A 20,013-nucleotide genomic window follows, 5' to 3' on the forward strand; every position below is an offset into this window, starting at 1 on the left:
TTATGGGCTGTTGAACCACTTTGCTCCTCCCCATGTCTTTGTATCATTATTTAGTAGAAACTATATTCATAATTCAGCATTTGTTAAAGTGTTTTTTGAATAATTCAAGAAAATAAACATTTTTTCAAAATTGTTTTCCCCCTTAACTGTTTTTAAAAATGACCATATATGGGCGATTCCAGAGATGCCGTCTGTATCTATGGACCAGAGCGGTGGTGAGTCAAAACGTGTGTGTTAGCTTGTGTGTTAGCCATGTATGAAGCTGTGTTGCAAATTTCAACTCCTTATATCTGCATCGTGTTGTAACTTCACTTTTTGCTGTGTGTTGCAGTTAATAACATTAACTGGGTCGAGCTGTACAGTTGTACTATCTCTGTCATAGCCTTGACTGTGGTGCTCAGACTCTCGGCCACTGAATGTTTGCTTGCGTATCAGTATGACGCTCTGAGAGGGTATTTATCCCTTTTCTGTGGAAGTATTCACCTTATTCCGCCCCGCCCACTTTTGCCACTTTTTGCTTTGTCTCGGCACCTCGTTGTACAGACACTTCCAGTCGAGCGCGAGGGACAATATTCTCCGCTCAAATCTGATGTTTAGTCGATTGATTTGTGTAAAATGCCCAATGTTCATTTGCACTAACATGTCAACACTGCACCGTTTCTCTGTGCGGCCTGAAAACGGCTTTGTTTTCGTGCAGTAACTGATTTTATGTGGACTTCTCCAGTCCCATGTTAACACAAAGGAGAAAAGGGGCGGGCACAATTCATGGCGGCGCCCACACGAACCTCCGGAATAAGGTGAATAGACAGACTTGAATGGTAGGACTAGCGCAATGTCTCATGTTCATGTCTCCGGTTCCCGTACCGATGGTAAATGAATTTCTCCTGCATAAGACATCCAGACTGCTGCCTATTCTTCATCTATCCTCTCGAACACCATTGTTAATTCTCTAACACGGTGGTATTTATATTTCTACTACGGTAAAGTTGTATGAGCGGAGAGAGGGGGCGGAGTTAACCGAATCCAAGCATTTTGTCTTCCGAGTTGGAAAAATACCTCCAGAAAATACTTATATTTATCACATAAATGAGTGCTACATAGTGGTAGAGGTACAATATACCATATAAAAGCCTATACTTTACATTGGAAAGGCAAAAACAGCATGATACAGATCCTTTAAGGTTCTGAGAAAACGCAAGGTAACCGCGTCTGATAAATCGTTCTCCTCGGGCGTCGTCAAACTATATTTGGACTGTGCACTCGTCTCTGACTCCTCTGCGCCGACGCTACATCCAGTCGCTTTCCTAAACGGCTTGCTCACCCCGAGCCTCTTGTTTATGCGTCTAATGTTCGTTCTTGTCAGGAACAATATGTCGACTGGCGCTTGCAGTCCGCTCGCCTCTTCTTCATGCGCCGGCCCCTGGGCTGCTCTTAGTCAGACTCTGTCCCCAGACACCTCTCCACTGGCCCACAGAGGCCGTTCACCGCTCGTGCTTATGAGGCCTGGGAGTCGGAGTGGGACACAGTGGACACATGGAGGCAGTGGTGCTAATGGGCGTGTTGTAAATGAGTGTGGGGAGTCTTTGTGCCAGTCCAAAGGCTGGATAAATGGACCGGGCTCCGTTTCAACTGGACAGTTTCTTAAGGGTTTGACAGTGAAGATGGTTTATGTGATACACTTAAGAAAAAAAGTGCAATATTTATGGGGCGGGCTGGGTACAGTTACATTTTTTTCAATACCAGTACTTTGACGATACTTTGTTTTCGATACCGATACCTGAACGATACTTTTACTGACACCTACGCTAAAATATTTGTCGTCTAGAAACAAAAAACAGAAGAATAATGTGCGGAAGAGCTGCAAATTTGCAATATCGGGTTCATCTCCAATGTCAAGAAATGTGTGAAAAAAGGGGAATAAATTGGGGAAAAATGTGTATAGATGAATATTTATGTATGTATTTGTGTGCATGCATGTGAACACAAATGTATGTGGGTATATACAGTATATTCACAGAAACACAATACAATGCTGTGGCTGCATGTAAGGGGTACGCTGGACCCCCATGTATATATATTTACAGCAACAAATAAATAAAATACATAAATGTTAAAAATGGGGGGAAATAGGAAAGATTTTAGTAATGAAACATGAGACAAAATTAGGGGGGGGGAATTGGGAAAAAGAAAAAATTGGGACAAAAACTAAATAAAAATGTTAAGAAAATTGGGGGAAATGGGGCAAACATTGGGCGTAAAAAATCTTTATTTGAGCAGAAACAACCGGGTCACTTCCTTTAATGTCGTCCCTGGACCTATGCTGTAGGTCCAACAGTTGGATCTAAAACAAAAATTTTTTTTTGGTATTACTTTATTTTTCAGTTTTACATTGTACCTATCTAAATTTAGTACAATGTAATGTGCTCTGTAACAATGTGTAATAACTTGTCCTGTGGAATAACGTGGAATAAAGTGTATTAGTATTTTGTAGGTACATAATGTAAAAGGGTTAGGTTTGGGGTTAGACTTGTGTCTTATTAAATTATGTACCTACAAACTACAAACACATATTATTCCATTGTGTATCTAACCCACTTCCACTTCCACTTTTCTGTTGCCGGGTCGTGGGGGCCGCTGTTGGAGTTGCCCAAATCACATTGCACCGGCCCCTATGGGCCCTCCTGCAGGTCCACGGAAGGACGGCCTCATGGTTCTAACCGGGCCTGTTGGTCTCTCATAAGGGGCTCATAAGGGGGCATAAAGGGGCTTCTGACCCGTCACTTTGCCCTGGGAGACCCTACCAGGGGCACGAAGCCCCCGACAACAGAGCTTCCTGGATCGGGTGCTCAAACCCCTCCAACACATTAAGGTGGCGGTTCCAGGAGGGGGGTTCTTGCTTTCGATACTTTTATTTTTTTCAATACCAGTAGAACCTAAACTTTTTTTTGACGGTACCCAGCCCTATTTATGGGTCAAAGTGACCCGTATTATTATTCAAAAGCTCTATCGCCGGTTATTATATTCTGGGATGAACTTGTAAACATTAGCAAAGGGCACGACACTTGTTGAACACCAGATCCCATGGACAGCAACTTCCCAATAACGGATGTTTCATGGGGAAAACCAGCCTCTCGCTGGTGTTTGCAGGATGACTGCAGTGGCAGATTATTGCAGTGACAGCACAATTTGAACTAAGTGGCCTCTGAGACACAATCCCAGTCGAGCCATCACAAATGCAACTTGGAAGCTTCCGGAGCAAGAGGAATTTTCCTTTTTCATTTCCGTCCACTTGGGATGTGATTTCACACCATTAACCCCCTCCACCTCACGCTGCCCGGACCATAAATATTTCAGTCGTCCAATCTATATTCATTATAAAACACATGCCCTATGCAATATGTGGTCGTGAGGACACAGGCCTTTATTTATTCATCTTATTTATTTATATTTTTTCCTGAGGGTTTGTATCCATCTGGGCTGATTGTAGCTATTACTGAGCACTTAGAGCCGTTCCTGAACTGGCCAGAGGGAACTGTGTCCTCCAGAGATCAACCACTCACAATGACAAGACTTTGTGTGTGTGTGTGTGTGTGTGTGTGTGTGTGTGTGTGTGTGTGTGTGTGTGTGTGTGTGTGTGTGTGTGTGTGTGTGTGTGTGTGTGTGTGTGCGTGTGTGTGTGTGTGTGTGTGTGTGTGTGTTGTACTTACTACTTTGTGAGGACCCGTTTGCGTTTTTAACCAACAGAGTGAGGACATTTTTGTAAAGTGAGGACATTTTGGATGGTCCTCACTTTTTTGAAGGACTGTTTGAGGGTCAAGATGTGGTTTTAGGGTTAGAAATGGGTTTAGATTAGGGATAGGGTTAGGGTTAGGATTTAGTTTAGGGGCCCTAACCTTAGGGTTGGGGTCTGGTGTGTGTGTGTGTGTGTGTGTGTGTGTGTCGTGTGCACACTCCAAGAGAGAGTTGTCCCCAACAGTACAACAAAAAAGTAAACCTAAGATGAACTCTCTTCTGGATCTTTGATTGTTTGAAGAGCAACAAACCCAGTGTGAAAATTAGGAGCTTTGTGTTGATGTTTGTATTTTCTGTTATTTGTCTTCTTGATGCCCAGATCTGCGATGGCAGTGCGTCAACACCAGCATACAAGCCAACACGGACTCGGGTTTGCTGTGCGGTTGGGAGACCGCTGAACCCAAACAAAGCTTCTGGCTAAGTGTCTTGCTTGGCAATGCTCAAAGAGCTGCTCATTAATGAACACAGTTGGGCTTACACATTTAATTGCAACTGTAAATTTTGTGTGCCTTCTACATCATTGCCTTAGATAAATACAGTCTTGTTTATCGCAGACAGAAGCTCTTTCCCTGCGGGCGCTTTAAAACGGGGTTATTGAAGTGAGGGTTTCCCCATCAGATGATTCTTAACTCTGTTTTAAGCAAAAACAGAAAGAAAGTAACAATGTTTTTGTTTTGTTTTTCCTCACCTTAACCCCAACACCACCTGAACTGAGCACATTTTATCCAGTTTGGCGTGACTCAAATCCAAAAGCTTTCAAAGTAAATTTTATCAAAATAGTGACAGATTGAAACAAAAAAGACAAAAAAGAGGGGGGGGGGGGGGGATTGACAAAAAATCTAACAAAAACGTGGGGCTGGGCAATTAATGGAATTTTAATCTAATCGTGATTTTAATAAAGGTCGATCTTGATAATCCCGTGGTGCCTTTTAATCGAGGAGAATTTGCCAGACCTGTCGCAGTCTGGAAAAACATATGGACGCCGCATATGGATAGTGCAGCGCCTGTCAGGTCAATCCCAGGGAAACACTCGGCCCAAACAAACAGGAAGCACAGGACGGCACATGCGGAAGCACGAGGAGAGGACCTGGTGATGTTATGTGTAAATCAGCTACAAAGTTCTGTTAACTCGTCTAAAGGGCAAAACAGAAACACACGGGGATGAAGAGTTTACTATCGATCACTATTTGGACCATGTTTTGAGGAGCAGCCTTGGATTAGCTGGACGTCTAACAGTGAATTGTAAGTTTGATCATCTTTTTTACTAATAAATGGGTGGTTTACTCATTTCTTTATGTAAATATTAAGTTGCTCGTTGTCGCTTTTAACATTTTTCAAACATTCCACTTTTTTATGTCTCCTTTACAGATGTTTGTGTGTTGTTGTGAGGGGATGTTGTGCTGTGAGGCTAGAAGTGTAGAGTTTGTTGTTATTGCTGCAGTTTTCAGTTTGGCCGCAGCATCTGTTTACATCCTCGTCCAGGAAAGACCACATTTATTGTTTGTTACTTTTAAACAAAAAAAAACGAGTCAAAAATCGAGATCGATCAATATAGGGAAAATAATCGTGATTATTTGTTTCCCAAAATCGCCCGGCCCCACGAAAAAGAGACAAAACCCGTGATGACAAAGAGTGTCAAAAGAAGTGACGGCGACGCGGCAGGAAAAAGACCAATTCACATCGGTTTTGTAGGTCTTAGCTTTCAAATGTTAAGGTGGGGGTTAAAAGGTTCGGCTTCACCCAAATCTCAAAGCTTCTTGACTGGAGCTTATTTATTTATAATTCACTGACCTTTATTTAATCAGGATAGTCCCACTGAGATTTAGAATCTCTTATTCAGGAGAGTCCAGGCCCTAGAGGGGGAATCTATTGCACATGTTTTTAGTGGTATAGGGGAAACCTATGCAGACACGGGGAGAACATGCAAACTCCACACAGAAAGGCCCCGTCCAGGTGGGAACCGAACGCGCCCAGGCTTACCGCCTCTCGGCCAGTGTAGCGCCTCATTTGAAAGCTAAGACCTACAGTACAAAACTGATTGTAACCTATTTGCCTCTTTTTTTAAGCGCTTTTGTTGTGTTTTGGGGGCTTTTTCATCACATTTTTGTCACTTTTTTGTCGCTCTTAGGCGATTTTCTCGTGCTTTTTCATCACTCTTTAGTCATGCGTTTTGTACTGTGGTATAATTACTTTTTTTTGTCCTTCTTTTGCCACCTTTTTGATTTGGATAACGCGTCTTAAGCTCCATGAAAGACGATATTCAAATGACGGTTTCTTATTCCTCTTGTGAACACCCACTGAGTCGGCCCTGCTCTGCCCCGCGCTTAATGCTCACTCACAGGATGTAGGTCAGGCTGGTGTTGGTGCAGGTTTTTGTTGAACAGCGCTGTAACCGTGTGGCCCTGGTCACCTGTGCACTGGAGCCGGGGTAAAGCGGCGGCGTGTGTGAATGGCAGCGGGCCACGGCGCCGTCTCCTGAGTGTGACAACAGTGTTGTGTCACCGGGGAAGCTGCGGGTTTCACCTCCTCAACATCTGCTCCGTTTAGATCTGACTGACCGCGTCCCGCCACAGCGCAGAGGCGACAGTGGAGACGCTCTCTCCAAATGTAAAAAGCCTCGTGACTGGAGGGCGACAGCGTGACGCCTCATTTGAAAGAAAGCTGATTGTCACTTTATTGTCGCGTTTTTCAAGGAGCTTTTAGATTTGGGAGACGCCAAACTGGAGGAAATATGCTCAGTTCGGCCGGGGGTTAAGAGGTTAAAGCAGGGTTTCCGCGGGGCACTAAAAAGCATTGAAAGTCACTAAATGAATTGTGCCAAAATGAAGGCCTTAAATGTCATTAAAAAGCATTAAATTGTATTCAAACTGGCATTAAATCTAAATGTATTGGCAAATTATTATTGCTCAATGTCATAATTGAGTTCTCTTCTGTCTGTTCAGTGAAATCTTACATCTTAAAGAGACTAGATACAAGCATAAAAAACATAAAACATAAAAACTCTTAAAAAACACAATAAATATTTCTGAAACTCAACAGAGAGTTACTGAACCTACTTATTTCTCAGACTCATTCGCCAAAAATGCCACACCTACTGCTAAAAAAGTAATATTTACTAAAGTCGGTACTTCCGGGGTTAGCGTAGCTGCTGCACCGTTAGCATTTATCTCTGCTAACCCGGATGTAGCAATTTTGGTAAATATTACTTTTAAAGCAGTAGGTTCAGCACTTTTGGCTAATGGGCCTGATAAATAGCTAGCTAAAGTTAGTATTAGCTTGATGCTAGCATGTAGCATCATGTTAGCATTCTCCGTTATTTATGTATTCATGGGATGTTGAGCAGCAAAGTTGAACCACTTTGCTGCTCTCCATGTCTTTGCACCTTTATTTAGAAGAAAACTATATTCATAATTCAGCGTTTGTTAAAGTAGTTTTTGAATAATTAGAGAAAGTTGTGTCCAATTCTCTTCTGTCTGTTCAGTGAAATCTTACATCTTAAAGAGACTATACAGAGTTTAGAAACGTTAAAACTAAATATTTTCCTCCCCCTACATGTTCCAGCCATGTCCTAATGTGTAGAATGAGCCCAGACCTGTTCACACCAACTGCCTCTAAAGTCACTGAAAAAGTTGTTGTGCCGTCATGCGCAAGCTTAATATAGAAGCTGCAGTTATGTGTAAGACCTGAGGTGGCAGTAGTGAGTATAAAATGGCCAACTTGCATCTAGTCTCTTCAAGAAATGCATTTGTGATATTAAAATATAGCATTTGTGCATTAGCAATGACATTAACCTCTTAACCTTAAACTTTTCTGATTTTTTCTCACATATTTGCTAGGACCTGGAAGCGGAAGTCGTGACGTCACACTTAACAAACGCATTGTCCAATTGACTTCAAATCATAACAACCCCACCCAAGAAGTGACTTCCTGTTTCGATCCAGCACACCAAAATAAAAGCACCATCTTATTCATTAGTTCCGCAGTTTATTAGTTCAACTTTCTTTCTGCCCAACTATTAACAGACAAATCACTTGAAATGTGTATATTTAATGATATTCTTTGCAAGTACTGTTGCAAGTACCTGCTGAACTAATCAATGAGACGAGCCGTGTGCTTTTATTCTGGTGTGCTGGATCGAAACAGGAAGTTACTTCTTGGGTGGCGTTGTTATGATTTGAAGTTATGCACAGAGTCAATTCTCTTCTGTCTGTTTCAATGAAATCTTAGCAAATCTTAAGAAATGAATATGCGCTCATTTTTTTCTGTGTTTTTCTGGCATTAAAATGTAGTATTTGGGCTTTAGACATGACTTCCTGTTTCGATCCAGCACACCACAATAAAAGCACCATCTTATTCATTAGTTCAACTTTCTTCCTGCCTAAATATTAACAGACAAAACACTTGAAATGTGTGTATTTAATTATATCCTTGTAATGTTGCAAGTACCTGCTGAACTAATCAATGAGACGAGCCGTGTGCTTTTATTTTGGCGTGCTGGATCAAAACAGGGAGTCACTTCTTGGGCGGCGTTGTTATGATTTGAAGTTATGCACAGAGTCAATTCTCTTCTGTCTGTTTGATGAAATCTTAGCAAATCTTGTTTTCTGTGTTTGTGGCATTAAAATATAGTATTTGGGCCTTAGACATGGCATTAAAAAGCACTCAACTGACTCTGTGCATAACTTCAATTCATAACAACGTCACCCAAGAAGTGACTTCCTGTTTCGATCCAGCACACCAAAATAAAAGCACCATCTTATTCATTAGTTCAACTTTCTTTCTGCTTAACTATTAACAGACAAGACACTTGAAATATGTGTATTGAATGATATTCTTGTAATGTTGCAAGTACCTGCTGAACTAATCAATGAGACGAGCCGTGTGCTTTTATTTTGGCGTGCTGGATCGAAACAGGAAGTCACTTCTTGGGCGGCGGTTGTTATGATTTGAAGTTATGCACAGACCTTTGCACAGAAGAATCAGCTCCCAGACCTTCTTGTTCCGAGGCGAGACAATGAACTCCTGCTCCACGAAACCGGACACACCATCCCGTAAGTATTTATCATAATCCTACTTTCTTCAAACCGAGATTGGAAAGAGTGGGTTTAAACAGTGCCGGGAGTGGCCTCAGAAAAGTTGGTCCCTCTGACAGTTGTGTCTGTTGTTAATGGACCTGTATTGACTGTGAGCATGAGACCACAGTGAGTGTCCATGTCTGCACACACATGGGCATCGTCTCTGTGCTATGGATAAGTGTTGCCCCCCCCCCCCCTCTGCCCGCCCACCCCCCCTCTCTCTCTGCTTACATGCCTCCCCCAAAGACTCTGAGCATCTTTCCCATGCGTCCTGTCGTTGGCCCGCTTCCTTCTCCTCTTTCCTCTGCCTTTATCCCTCCATCGTGTCTATTGATTGGCCAATAATGTGTTTTCAGTGGTAGATTAATGGCACATTATCCTGACGAGGGTGTCTGAGGGGACAGGACGTGAGGGAGCGTCTCTGAAACAATGCGTTTTAATTGATACATTGTGTCTGCCGGCGCTTCGAAGTCAGACAGATTAGACACAATGCAACTTATGTCCAAACCAACACGGCCCTAAAAAGGGTTTCATTGCACTAATTGCACTGGTATGAAAATAATTTAAGGGTTTATTTTATTTCACTTTTGCCATAGCTGGAACCTGTAGCAGCAGCTCTGGGCCTTTGCAGGTTTCTCTCCCCGTGTTTGACTGGGATTCCTCCAGGTATCAACTCAAAACATGCACAATATGTTAATCCTCCAGCCAGGTGATTCTGACACATTTGGAGATGGGATTAGTTAACACAAATATATTTAAAATTTGGGTAAAAACTTTACCCAGCTGTCTTTAGTTTGACCATTTTTGTGATGTTTATAGTTTCACTTCCTTAATGGACCCCGACAGGAAGTGACATAGATAGAGGCAAACAATTTGTAACAACTGTTGCCATGCCAACCGTGTTATGTCAATACGTTTGTTAAGTGTGACGTCACGACTTCCGCTTCCGGGTCCTAGCAAACCGACTAATATGCAAGAAAAAAAACTCTTAAAAACAACCATCAATATTTCTGAAACTCTACAGAGAGTTAGCCAAAAATGCCGCACCTACTGCTAAAAAAGTAATATTTAGCCTACTAAAGTCGGTACTTCCAGGGTTAGCGTAGCTGCTGCGCCGTTAGCATTTATCTCCGCTAACCGGGATGCAGCAATTTTGGTAAATATTACTCTAGCAGTAGGTACCGCATTTTTTGGCTAATGGGCCTGATAAATAGCTAGCTAGCGTTAGCATTAGCTTGATGCTACCATGTAGCATCATGTTAGCATTCTCCGTTATTTATGTATTTATGGGCTGTTGAAGCACTTTGCTCCTCTCCATGTCTTTGCACCTTTATTTAGTAGAAAACTATTCATAATTCAGCGTTTGTTGAAGTAGTTTTTGAATAATTAGAGAAAGTTTGGATGTTTTCAAACATGACCATATATGGGCGATTCCTGAGAGGTCGTCTGTATGTTTGTTCCCACTTCCGGGTCCAAAGGAACTTTAGCTCTATTCACAGCAATGGGATTTTGCTGATTTTAACCTGCTGTAGAGCCACTACAAGGCTCTTTGCAACCCCTTAACTCCCACCTGAACTGAGCACATTTTCTTCAGTTTTACCCAAATCTAAAAGCTTCTTGACTGAGGATCTTACAGCCTATAGGCCAGTGTCACACCACATTTGAAAGCAAAGACCTAAAGAACTAATCTAAGCTTCTTCCTTGTTTTTGTTGTTACTTTTGGTCATTTATATGGCGTTTTTATCATGTTTTCATTGCTATTGTTTTTGCCACATTTCTGTCACGTTTTTGTTGCTTTTTTCTAGCAATTCTGCCATGTTTTAATTGCGTTTTTGTCACTTTTTTGCCACATTTCTTCATTAAAACTACTGCTTCACTGAAATACAATGATAAATAGGACTTAAACAGATGGTATTTATCTGAATAAGTCTTATTTTAAAAAGCATTCAAACATTGCATATGCACTTTTCAATTCCTGAACAGAATTGAGTTCTCAACCTTGTTTTCGTTGCTATCTATAACTGTGTATTTACATATTCCATTATCAAACCAACTTTTCCTGCCCTGTAACCAGTCCAAATCTGAAAACATAGCGTGCTTAGTGACCTCCTTTTCAAGACCCGACCTCTTTGCTCAGCCAATTCAAACATGATTAAGACAAATTAAGCTACGACTACTATTTTAGTTATGTTAAAAGAAAATAGTATTGAACAATGTCTCTCTTTTTAAAAATCTGATTTCAACTCCTCCCAGTCTGCAATTTCCTCCAGCAATTTTCCTGATTAGAGCGGGGGGTTGTTGGGCTAATTGAGCCGATCAATAGGCCATCAAACGGTCTTTAAGTGCGACACATACACGGGCGTCCTGTCTCCAGTTTCCCTGTCTAACTAATAGCCTCGCTGTTTACTTTACAATGTGCCGTGTCATGTAGTTTAGGTCTCAGGTTTCCCCTTAAGAGCAGGCGACAGACCCGGGAGTCCCACCAAGACTTCAACACTTCCTTTTTCTTGTTTGATTGAGCGTTGGCGCTCAGTCTCTGATCCCACCGAGCACAGTGTCATGTGGGCACGATTCCACATTGATGAACACATTGTGCCCGTCCTCTTGTTTACATGTGGCTTATTTAAAGTGCATACGACACATGTTTTGCTCAAACATAGTAAACACAATTATATTTAAGATTTTGCTTAAGACCCAGCTTTTTGTTTATAGTTTCACTTCCTTATTGGACACTGACAGGAAGTGACATAGATACAGACGGCATAGATACAGACGGCATCTCTGGAATCGCCCATATATGGTCATTTTTGAAAACAATTTTGAAAAAATGAAAATTTTCTCTAATTATTCAAAAACTACTGCAACAAATGCTGAAATATGAACATAGTTTTCTACTAAATAATGATACAAAGACATAGGGAGGAGCAAAGTGGTTCAACAGCCCATAAATACATGAATAACGGAGAATGCTAACTTGATGCTGCATGTTAGAATCGGGCTAATGCTAACGGTTAGCTAGCGCTTGCTACAACTGCCGTTTTTTTCCCTTCTACTGAACAATCTGCTGTGAGAAAATATCCATATGGGCCCGATTTACACTTGACTTTATTTATGTGATAAATAAGTTGATATTCCACCAGAAAACAGCAAAAAAGAATGGAAAATTGTGTTTCTCTAAAAATTATATTTTCCCCCTCAGCGAAGCCACGCCCCCTTCTATGACGAGATGCCGTCTGTATCTATCTCGTCATAGAAGGGGGCGTGGCCTCACCGAGGGGGGAAATAGAATCTTTTGGGGAACACAATTTTTCACTCTTTTTAGTCATTTTCTGGTGGAATATGAACTTATTTACCACACATAAATAAAGTCAAGTCTAAGTCGGGTCCATATGGATGTTTTCTCACAGCAGATTGTTCTGTGGAAGTGAAAAAACGGCAGTCGTAGCTAGCGCTTGCGATAGCCTGATGCTAACATGAAGCATCGAGTTAGCATTCTCTGTTATTTATGTATCTATGGGCTGTTGAACCACTTTGCTCCTCTCCATGTCTTTGTATCTTTATTTAGTAGAAAACTATGTTCATAATTCAGCGTTTGTTAAAGTAGTTTCTGAATAATTAGAGAAAGTTTAGATGTTCACCGTCTGTAGATAGAGGCAAACCATTTTTTAACTGTTGCCGAAGGGAAATGAGTGAGTGAAACTTTACCTCTGTCTATCGTTCATGTGGACTGAGGTGCTCGTTTTCCTGAGATGTGACATTTTTATTTTTAATTTTCATTTATTTAACCTTTATTTAACTAAGAAGTCCCTTGAGATAAATCTCTTTTTCCGAGGGAGACCTGGCCAAGAGGTTTGTGTTCATGTTCTTTTTATGTGGGAAAGTGGGGGATTTTTATATCAAATAAAAATAAAGATCTTCTTCTTCAAATGAAAATGATATTTTAGCGCTTAGCTTTAAATATGTTGTTAGCATCTGAATAAACTAAACAGTAGTTTGAGAGTTTAAAAAAATATTGCATAAAATAACTTTTTCCTAGTATTCAGGCATTTCACTCGCAATTTTGTGACTCCGAGGATGACGGCAGCTCACACTAAACTTAATCAAGTATCAGTGTTTGAAGAGCTGGCATTAGACGATAAAAGAGCAAATCAGCTGATTCCACAGATGCAAACGTCTGGAGGCTCGTTTGACTCGAGTTTCTCAGTCGTTTGTCCCAGTTGAGCGAGCGTTCATGTGCATTTCCCAACTGGGCAAAACCTTTTTCCCCAGATCCAGACGCCGCATATGTCACTTCCTGTCAGGAGCTTCAAAACTCAAATAAAAAACAACATTTCTTCATTAAATTGTGGCTTCACTGAAATAAAATGATAATTATTTCTTACAACAGATCTAAATGAGTCATATTTTCAGACGCGTTTTCACCTGAACACGATCGCCCGATACAACAGCACATCTGCTACATAATACACGTTATACTTTGTGAATATGTTTATTGTCTATTGTCGTAAAGCTCGCGGTCGTGCCACAGAAAAGCGCTCGGTGACAGTCTCCTCTGTGGTCTTGTTCGGTGACCTTTAGTCACGTGACCCGGGAAGGTCAGAGGAGGTTGAAGTAACGGGCGAGCGAGGGGCCCCCAGCTCCAGTCATGCAGAAGAGAGAGACTTTAGCAGAGACACACACACACACACACACACACACACACACACACACACACTGGGACATTACACATGTGTAATACAGTATATGTAATATTTCTATCAAGGGTAAAGCTAATTTAGGAATCACTTTATTTTACACAACCTTAATACATTGAACTACATTTAGTACAATGTAATGTGCTCTGTAACAATGTGTAATAACTTGTACCTATGGGTTTGATACATTGTAGGTACATAATGTAATAGGACATGAGACCCTTATAGGTTTAGGGCTTAAGGTTAGGATTAGGATTAGAGTTATGTTATATTACATTATGTACCTACAAACTACAAATACATATTATTCCATCGTGTATCAAACCCATAGGTACAAGTTATTACACATTGTAACAGAGCACTTACATTGTACTAAATGTAGCTAGGTACAATGTATCAAGGGTAGTGTAAATAAAGTGTTAACCTATTTAAAATGTGTTTTATGAACTGGGGGAAAGCATCACAATGTGGACTTTTTCAAATTTAATTCTTACTTAAATTATATTCTTATTCATTACACCTTTCCTTCTTTGCACTCCCTAAAATTCAACCAATGATAAGACTCTGTTACTGCCTTAATTAAAAAATATACATATTTGATGTTGATTAGAAATTTAGACTCAGGAATCTATATCATTTGTTCTGATCAGTTGTTATTGTAAAGGTCAAAAACATGGGATTGTTTTCTATTATGTGTCTGCTTTAGAGCTGAATGACAAAAGAGAATTCAAATCCAAAAATGCAACGACTCTCCGCCTTTGAGAAAATCCTCAAATCCTTCAAACATACAAACACAGTAATTGCTCCAAGGACGCTGCCTTTGACTCCAGCCAAGAGTGTTTGTTTTTGTCCAGACTCGGTCTTCCTTGGCCTGGCCTGGCTCTCAGACCTGAGCTAAAGAGCCACAGAACCGTGATTGTAGGTTCTCCCAAAGCAAACACACACTCATCAGCTGCCGTTCTGACTGACCTCTCCTTCCTCTTTCTCACCCTCTGCCTTGCCCATTGTTGCACCGTGTCCTCTCGCGGGCACCGGCGCTGCCCTGCTCCACTGAGCACTCACCCTGATGGGCTCTGACAAGTCAAGCGCGAGAACAATGGACAAGAGGGATATGGTGACAAAATAAAAGAAACACTGGGAGAATCAACGAGGACTTATAATGACGAGGAAAGGCGTTTGTGTCCAGCTTCTGCACGTTCAGCAGCTGGACTCTCAGGGATGTTCGTGTTTTTTGGGCAAACCACAATTTGTGCTCCTATAAATATGAAGCTCTGGAACACGAGACAGCCTGACGAATACAACAGAGCCCTTTAACTTTGGAGAACACAGCCTTCAAATCACGCTCATAATGATGCGTGCAATTGGCTTTGAAATGCTGCCTTATCTCTGCTCATCTTTCAGGACAAACACTGCCGACAGTGTACGGCGTGAAATCCACTGTGCATAGGCTACACTAGATTTAAAGTTTGAGAAACAGCAGAGGGAATAGATATAACAGGAAGTGAGTAATTGGATTTTCCGATTTCATTGTGGGTTTTGCAGTTTTCAGTTCTCATGAGTATATAGAGAAAGTTTTGGATCAGTATCTGGTTTATGGTTGGGCTGAATATGTTGATATTTTCTGTTCTATAGTTGCTGTTGAGCCATGAGAGCGGCTCACAGAAGGTTTTGGAGTTGTGTACGAAACGTGTGGTATGAATAAAGTTGCCTCTCCTTGTTTAGTTTTGTTTGTTTTCAACCATTCAACATTGTGATAAAAATACTCCGCTGATCATGAGGATCTGGAATTAAGAATTGAAAGTGAGAAACTTAGATCCTGGATTATTATTATTATTATCATCAAGCTAAAATATCAATTTTATTTCCAGTGTTTTCTCGCTCACCCATAAAGTAAAAAAAAACTTCAACATAAACTTCTCTGTTCGACCTGAAATTATTTAGCTGTGCCACAGGATTTTTCAAATAAAAGTTTAATAACAGTTTTTTGAGTAAATGGTGTAATAAGCCACTAAGGTGGAGTAACACAATAGAATGATATTCAGAAAAAAATAAACATGCGTGAAACACATAATAAAATACATTCAGTTTGATACATGATCATTTATGTATATTCAAATTATTTTGATACAGGAAATGCATGCAAATAGTTTTAGGCTATAGTAATTTCTTTGGTGGCTGAGGCTGCTCCAGTAATAATAATAATAATAATAATAATAATAATAATAATAATAATAATAATAATAATAATAATAATAATAATAATAATAATAATAATAGACTTATTATAAAAAATGGGGCTGATAGTGAAGCAGGCCTCACTAAGGCTTGCTGTGGCTTATAGCCTGCTATTGTTTTTGAAACTGTGAATAGCTGGCCTTATGAAACACACTAGGCTCAAAAATAAATAAATCCGAGTCTGCTTACATTTGTGATATGTAACTGTCTTCGTGCCGCCAGTACAGACCTCAGTCCAGCTCCTTAAATGCTTAAGACTGGCACCACAGTGTCCTTTGTCCCGCGGGTCTTATACGTCTCCATCGTACAGGCCGAAGTACTTGGAAGCGCCGGAGAAGCAGAGGTAAGGCGTGCTGCCGCCCGGGTACACCACGGGCAGGGGCATGGGCAGCAGACATCTGCCCAGGAGACTGGTCTCCTTGTAGAGCGCGGGGAGCTGACCCAGAGCCACGGCTTTCCCGCTCTCGGAGAAGTCACTGGGGGAACCGTCTATCTCAGTGGAAATCTGCCTTTTGAGTTTATTCCTGCGGTTCTGAAACCAGATTTTGACTTGAGTCTCTGTGAGCTGGAGCGAGCTCGCGAGGCACGCGCGCTCCGCACTGCTCAGGTACCGCTTCATGTCGAAAGTAGACTCCAACTGGAAAATCTGTCTCTTGGAAAAGATTGTGCGTGTCTTCTTTTTTGTAATCATTTTGCTCTTCTTGGCAGCGGTGCCTCCGTGACACGGGTCCGTGTTTGTGGAGCTGTTGTCCTCACAGCTGCTGTCCCCGCTCTCAAAGCGCGTGTCTGCTGATTTGTCCTGCTCTCTGTGACCGAGGATAACTGAATCTGCGATTAGCTCTGCACAACATAAGCAAACCGTTAAACATGGAGTGAGGGCGCAGATCATGTGCCACTGACAGGTCAGACTTACCGCTGATCGCAGGTTTGTGGCGCTGGCCCGTGTCCTGGTTGGCCTCAGTGCGCGTGGCCGTGGCCGGGTCATTGCGCGGGGCGGCGTGGCTGTCACTGCTCCTCGTGGACTTCAAGTTGAGGATGTTGTCGATTGTAAAGGTGAGCGCGGCAGTGGGACGGCATGACGCGTGCACTTTGTTCATATTCTCTGCTGTGTGAGTCACAGACGCTCCTCTGTAAGTTCACTTGAAGTCTGGCCGTGACACTGGGGCTGGATGCTCCACGCGCATGGCAGCGGTCTCGGGGGCTCTCCGTGCACTGTTTGCTCCAGCTCTGCGCTCACCGGATGGAGCTCACGCTCTGCCCTTTGATTGGCTGAGGACGGTGCATGTCAAGGGCCAATCGCAACAGTGAGAGCGGACCCTTCCTCCGCCTTCTCACGCGCACGCGCTCCGGTCCGCTTACCGGAAATAATTGATGCACCAACAACAAACTTACAACATTTTCTATGTCGTCAAACTTTTATAAAAATAAATAAACAATAGTAGATACACGGTGTATATTATAATAAAATAAACTGAATTCATAATTTGTAACAGTTTAAAAATATCACTTTATTGATGATTTTGAGGGAAACAAAAAACTTTAAGCGCAAGAGCCGAGTGCGTAAAATGGAGCTTAATTGTTACGCAGTTGCGTTGTTGGTGTTTCTGTTTCGCATCTTTTTATTTTATTTCTTATTTTTGTCAGAAATTTAGATTGTGGGTTAAGACTATTTAAAGAAAGCAAAGCCGTGTTCGGCTCTCCTGTAGCCCAGGTGTGGACTTGACTGTCATCTTTCACATGGAAATAGAATAAGCCTCAATGTTACTTTATTTCTTGTGTGCGTTAAGATATTTTTTTTTCCTGTGCAGGTAATGTAAATATTTACAGACTAATATATAAAGGTAAAGACACAATAAAGTGTGTGTAGTGATTCATTTATTGGATTGAAGGAGAAAAAATCACATAAATATACATGGTTCAGTGGTTTTATTTGTATACTCTTTATTTTATATCACGTGGAAAAGTTAAAAAACAAAAACAGGATATTTCTATAAATCAGTCTATAACATAATAATACATGACAGTTTAGAGTTTGCCCTGAAGGCCAGCGCTCGTGGCCATAAAACAGATTGTTCTAGTTCGGGTCATTGTCCGCGCAAACCCCTGAAGTCAGACCAGGCCGGACATCTGGGACCTCAGCACGTTCACGGACTGACCGAAGGACGACAGCGGGTAGCTGATGGAGCTGGAGAACCCGGGGGTCACGTGCGGCCCGCTCAGACTGAACCCCAGAGCGGCGGCTGACGTCGCCCCGTCGTGGTACAGGATGGGCACCCGCACTATGCGCTGCCCCGCGTTCGGAAAGTGAGACGCCTCCAGGTCCGCCGTCAGCTGCCGTTTCCATTTGTTCCGGCGGTTTTGGAACCAGATCTTGACCTGAGTCTCCGTGAGCTGCAGGGAGGTGGCCAGGCCCGCGCGCTCCGTGCTGCTCAGGTAGCGCTTCACGTCGAAGGTGGACTCCAGCTGGAACACCTGGCTGCGGCTGAACACCGTGCGCGTCTTCTTTTTGCGGCACGAGCCCTGCTCCGAGCGGCCGTCGCAGCTGCTCCCCGCGTCCTCCGCCTCATCCGCCGCGCCGTACTCCCCGGTCCCTCTGTCCGTCTCCTCGCTGCCCTCTGTTATGGACTCTGACACGGCTGGAGACGCTGCCCCACAAGGCGACACGGGGGACGAGTTCTCCGTGGGGTTGGAAGTGTCCCACGGACCTGGAACCAAAGGAGGAACATCAGTACATACACTCTTTTCATTTACTCTATTCATTTTTTGTGCGAAGAGCTCAATCTTAATCAGAAATAATGGGTTATATAGTAGATTACAAGAAAAGAAAAATGACACTAGTAATCGTGGGTTAGTATCCATGGCCTATAATCGTGTCTGTTGGTTTATTTGATTGCATAACAGAGAGAGCCGGTGTGAGGTTGTGAAGTGTAATGAATGCGCACTGTCATTAGAGGTGTGCACAGTTTATGACCTGCAGCTACTTCTTCACTTCTTGCGGACACTGGGTTTGGATCTAATGAGTCATAAAGACGAGACGTAGAATCGCGTTGGCAGTTTTGAGCTCGAACTGCCCACGGAAGTACGAGGACCTTTTTAACCTCTATCCATTGCTTTGCGCTAAAACAAAAAATCCCCCAAAACTAAAGCACAGGAACCGGTCGGCGCTCATGCTCTGAGTCTAACAGCGCGTTTGGGTGAAGTTCTCCATGGACTTGAGGTACTCACTGTGCGCTGTGTCCAGGGCTCCGGCGTGTCGGTGACTCGGGCGGTACCACTGAAGAGGCGAGTCCGTGCGCTCTGACGCCGGAGCGTTTGTGTCCGCGTCCGGAGCTGTCACTGACGAAGCGGCGGCAGCTCTGTCGTCGCCTCGGTCCGGCTTGTGCTCATGGCGCGCGTTGGAAAGAAGATTCTCGATGAAAAAGGATGACGCTCTGGAAGAAGGTGGCGTCTGCGGCATGTTTGCCTGTGTTTCAGTGCGCTTTTACGCAACACCGTCGTCTGCCTTTTTGGTCCGAACCGAGTCATAAGTGCATGCGTTTCTGCGCTGGGGATTTACATGGTTTCAACAGCGAGAGGAGACGGAAATATCTTTGGGATTGGAGACTGAGAGAGACGCGCGCCCTAGTGAAACGCTTGGCGAGAGCGGAGTAGGTCATCCAGCGATTGGACGAGCTGCGAGCGAAAGGGCTTTTCCAGCGAATGAAGAAAACTGTCCGCTGCATCCACGGCCGCTGCGTGTACGCGCAGTGTGTGTGTGAGCGTGTTCATGTGTTGGCCCGTCCCCCCGAGGCCAAACAGGCTGAAAACCTCTGTTCCTACTACAGCCCCCTTTATTTGGGTCAATTAGAGCAAATCAAAATAAAGATGTGAGGATGCAGCCATCCCCGGGGTTGGGCCCTTTGGGTCCGCTCCAGTCCACTCTCCGGGCCGCACTGGGTCAGTGCGTTGCACTGTGGTGCGCATAGGAAGCGATCTTATAGGCCCCTTTTAGACTCCCGGACAGAGTGGAGCCTGTGACTATAAGCTCCTCCACGAGTCTGTCTCTGCTGTAATGAGTGTGATGTACAGGCTATAAAACTTGAAATCGATTGCAGACTTCACACACTGCCTGTTGTGCATCATTTGGAAGAGTTGAGGTTTGACCACGTGACCAAGGAACAATATTTAGGTTAAGTGCTCCTTGACTGATGGGCTTCAGAGCCGCGGCGCACTGGAGT

The 20,013-nt window shown here is 42.9% G+C and overlaps 2 protein-coding genes across 2 annotated transcripts; both read right to left on the bottom strand.

Annotated features, from left to right (window-relative positions):
* Positions 1-16,085: 16,085 nt before the first annotated feature.
* hmx4 (H6 family homeobox 4) lies at positions 16,086-16,960 on the bottom strand (the record flags this gene model as incomplete). Its single annotated transcript, XM_079552938.1, has 2 exons — positions 16,710-16,960; positions 16,086-16,636 (listed from the first exon to the last, which is right to left on the bottom strand). Exons 1-2 carry the CDS (start codon positions 16,891-16,893, stop codon positions 16,086-16,088), a joined length of 735 nt encoding a protein of 244 aa, XP_079409064.1. The 5' UTR covers positions 16,894-16,960.
* An 838-nt stretch (positions 16,961-17,798) lies between these two features.
* Positions 17,799-19,606, bottom strand: hmx1 (H6 family homeobox 1). Its single transcript, XM_079553973.1, has 2 exons — positions 19,022-19,606; positions 17,799-18,501 (listed from the first exon to the last, which is right to left on the bottom strand). The coding sequence occupies exons 1-2, from the start codon at positions 19,251-19,253 to the stop codon at positions 17,906-17,908; spliced, it is 828 nt and encodes a 275-aa protein (XP_079410099.1). The 5' UTR covers positions 19,254-19,606; the 3' UTR covers positions 17,799-17,905.
* Positions 19,607-20,013: the final 407 nt, after the last annotated feature.

This window comes from Gobius niger, assembly GCF_951799975.1.
Source record: "Gobius niger genome assembly, chromosome: 3".
Classification (NCBI taxonomy): domain Eukaryota; kingdom Metazoa; phylum Chordata; class Actinopteri; order Gobiiformes; family Gobiidae; genus Gobius; species Gobius niger.

Bases quoted from the DNA above. Each gene is read 5' to 3' on its own strand.
- hmx1 (XM_079553973.1), bottom strand. From the start codon at position 19,253: ATGCCGCAGACGCCACCTTCTTCCAGAGCGTCATCCTTTTTCATCGAG. The intron at 18,502-19,021 runs GTGAGTACCTCA...CTTTGGTTCCAG, and splicing joins AGCCCTGGACACAGCGCACA to GTCCGTGGGACACTTCCAAC.